General features: G+C 56.4%; 1 protein-coding gene across 1 annotated transcript; it reads right to left on the bottom strand.

Annotated features, from left to right (window-relative positions):
- Positions 1-277: 277 nt before the first annotated feature.
- LOC119107300 (hepatoma-derived growth factor-related protein 2-like) lies at positions 278-1,980 on the bottom strand. Its single transcript, XM_037230727.1, has 2 exons — positions 1,816-1,980; positions 278-1,452 (listed from the first exon to the last, which is right to left on the bottom strand). Exon 2 carries the CDS (start codon positions 1,442-1,444, stop codon positions 278-280), a length of 1,167 nt encoding a protein of 388 aa, XP_037086622.1. The 5' UTR covers positions 1,445-1,452; positions 1,816-1,980.
- Between the last annotated feature and the right edge of the window lie 215 nt (positions 1,981-2,195).

The raw sequence follows: 2,195 nt of genomic DNA, 5'->3' as shown, positions 1-2,195 counted from the left end.
AGCGCAGGAGCCAGCTCCTCAACAGAGGGGCGCGTGCAGGAACCAGGTCCCCAGCAGAGAAGTCCGCGCAAGAGCCACCTGCCCGCGTAGGAGCTAGCTCCTTTGCGGATCAGCCCGCGTAGGAGCCAGCTCCTTAGCAGATGAGCCCACGCAGAAAGCAGCTCCCTTGCAGAGCAGCCGCTACACTCGCACAAAGCCGATCGGCTCCGCGCGAGGCTGGTCCGACCGGCGGGACGGTGCCGTCCAGTGACGCAGTTCGCCAAGAGCCGCTGCCGTCTCAGATGTCGAGCTTGCGCACGCTAGTGAGCCGGTAACAGCTGCCGGTGCGCGTCCGTTTCGTCTCCAGACGGTACTCGGTCTTGTGTTCGGGGCAGTGGACGTTCTCCACGTCGACGTACTCGTCCGGCCGACGACGATCACAGGCGCTGGCGCAGCGCCGCTCGCAGCGGCGGTCGGCCATGGCGGCGCGGTACGAGCGCGCGTTCAGGGTGGACATGTCACGCATATACACCACCGGCGGCGCCGAGCCGCGTCGGGTCGGCTGGCAGTGCTGCCGCTTGGATGCCAGCCACTGCTGGTAGGCAGCCTCGCTGACGGCGCGCGACCGCTTCTGCACCAGCTGGCGGCGTTCCTTGCACTGCAGCCGCCAGCGGCACCGCTCCATCTTCATCTGCTGCTTCTTGTAGCGTAGCCACGTGCAGAACGCCTCCTGCGCCTTGGTCTGGCGCACCTCCTCCTGGCGCCGCTTCTTGGCCTTGTCATGCGACCTGGGAATCGCTCTCCGCTTCTCGCGGTCGTTCATGTGCCACGCTTTGAAGTACGAGTTCAGCTCTTCGATGGTTGGTTTATCCTTGTTCTGTTCGGCGCATTTCGCTTCTTCCTCCAACCGCCTCCTGTGAAGGATGCTCTTAAACTTCTGCTCGTACTGCATGGAGACGTCTCCCTTCGGGTCCGTCGCGCCACTACCGCCTGCTGGCGGCGCCTGCGGCGGCGGTCGGGACTTCTTGACGCTCTTGGGCCGCGGTGGCGGAGGCGGCGGCTCATCCTCCGCAGCGTCTTCCTGGTCTCCGTCGTCCGCGGCCGTTTTGTCAGCATCGTCTGACCCGCCCTCTCCGCTGTCTCCCGTGGTCCCCGTTCCACTCCCAGATGTGGGTGACGTACTGCTTGACGTCCCTGTTGCCTCCGTGCTGCCGGAGGCGTCTACGTTGTCAGATGACTTCTTGACGGAGCTGCTGGACCCGGAGCCCGATGCATCGGCGCTGTTGCTGGTATCGTTGCTAGGGCTGCTGGGGCTACTAGGTGATGAGGCGGAGACCGAGCCCGTGGCGATTGTTGAGGATGTGGCGTCCGCAGGTTTTAAATCGGACTCTGTGGTTGGGACTTCAGTCGAAGGTATTTCCTCTTTTGCTTCATCGTTAATTTCCTCGTCGGACGGTGAAGACATATTCGGATCTGCCATACCATGCACGTTTCAAGTTAGCCGATATGTTGTGTGAAGGAAAATGAACCTTCCTTTTTTGTACCATGCGCTTCATAATTTACCAAGCAGGGGCCATCAGACACCTTAGCACTGGCTACAAATGGCACCGATTGTGATGGTTACTGATTACTTGTTAGTAATTGTATGTGTAGAAAATGTAGTGGAGAGCCTCGCTAACGTTAAAAGTTGCAATACACGTAATAGCTGTGATGCAGGCAGAAAATCGCTTCGGTTTGTGAATAACTGCAACGGTTTCGATAATGTACGGAAGTATATCTGGAAATTGATTATATCAAAGCCCTGTAACGTCCAGCGTAGCGCACCATGGAACATACCTTAAGTACTTGCAGAAGCGAAGTAACTTGCTTTAAGTGCTTTACGCTTTCAGCTTTGGGGAATGTGCTTTGATTCATTTAGGTGCATTTTTATTGTAAATCATGTTTAAAGGATTGGGAACAAAAATTTTGCACAGGATAACTTAAGTTGACGTCAATTTTGGCTGAAAAGAGATCGAATGTCAGATGAATATTTTAATTTGAGTCTGAAAAAACTTGATGGCCGCATGCGTAAATTTATGCCGCTCTACCCAACCGGGGAGACCACCGACTTCATGGGGTGCGGTAGTACAACCTTTCGACTAGTTAACTCTCCGGCCGTCATCAGGTGTTAGGTAACGGGAATGGCTGGACCATGTTCGGCTTTCAATCGTGCACAC

Source organism: Pollicipes pollicipes, unplaced genomic scaffold (assembly GCF_011947565.3).
Source record: "Pollicipes pollicipes isolate AB1234 unplaced genomic scaffold, Ppol_2.1 Scaffold_2555;HRSCAF=2994_pilon_pilon_pilon, whole genome shotgun sequence".
In the NCBI taxonomy this organism is placed as follows: domain Eukaryota; kingdom Metazoa; phylum Arthropoda; class Thecostraca; order Pollicipedomorpha; family Pollicipedidae; genus Pollicipes; species Pollicipes pollicipes.
The sequence above is the reverse complement of the archived record's forward strand: the minus strand, read 5'-3'. Positions and strand labels throughout refer to the sequence as shown.

What these genes read in the sequence shown, in the direction of transcription:
- LOC119107300 (XM_037230727.1), bottom strand. Translation starts at nt 1,444, where the DNA reads ATGTCTTCACCGTCCGACGAGGAAATTAACGATGAAGCAAAAGAGGAA.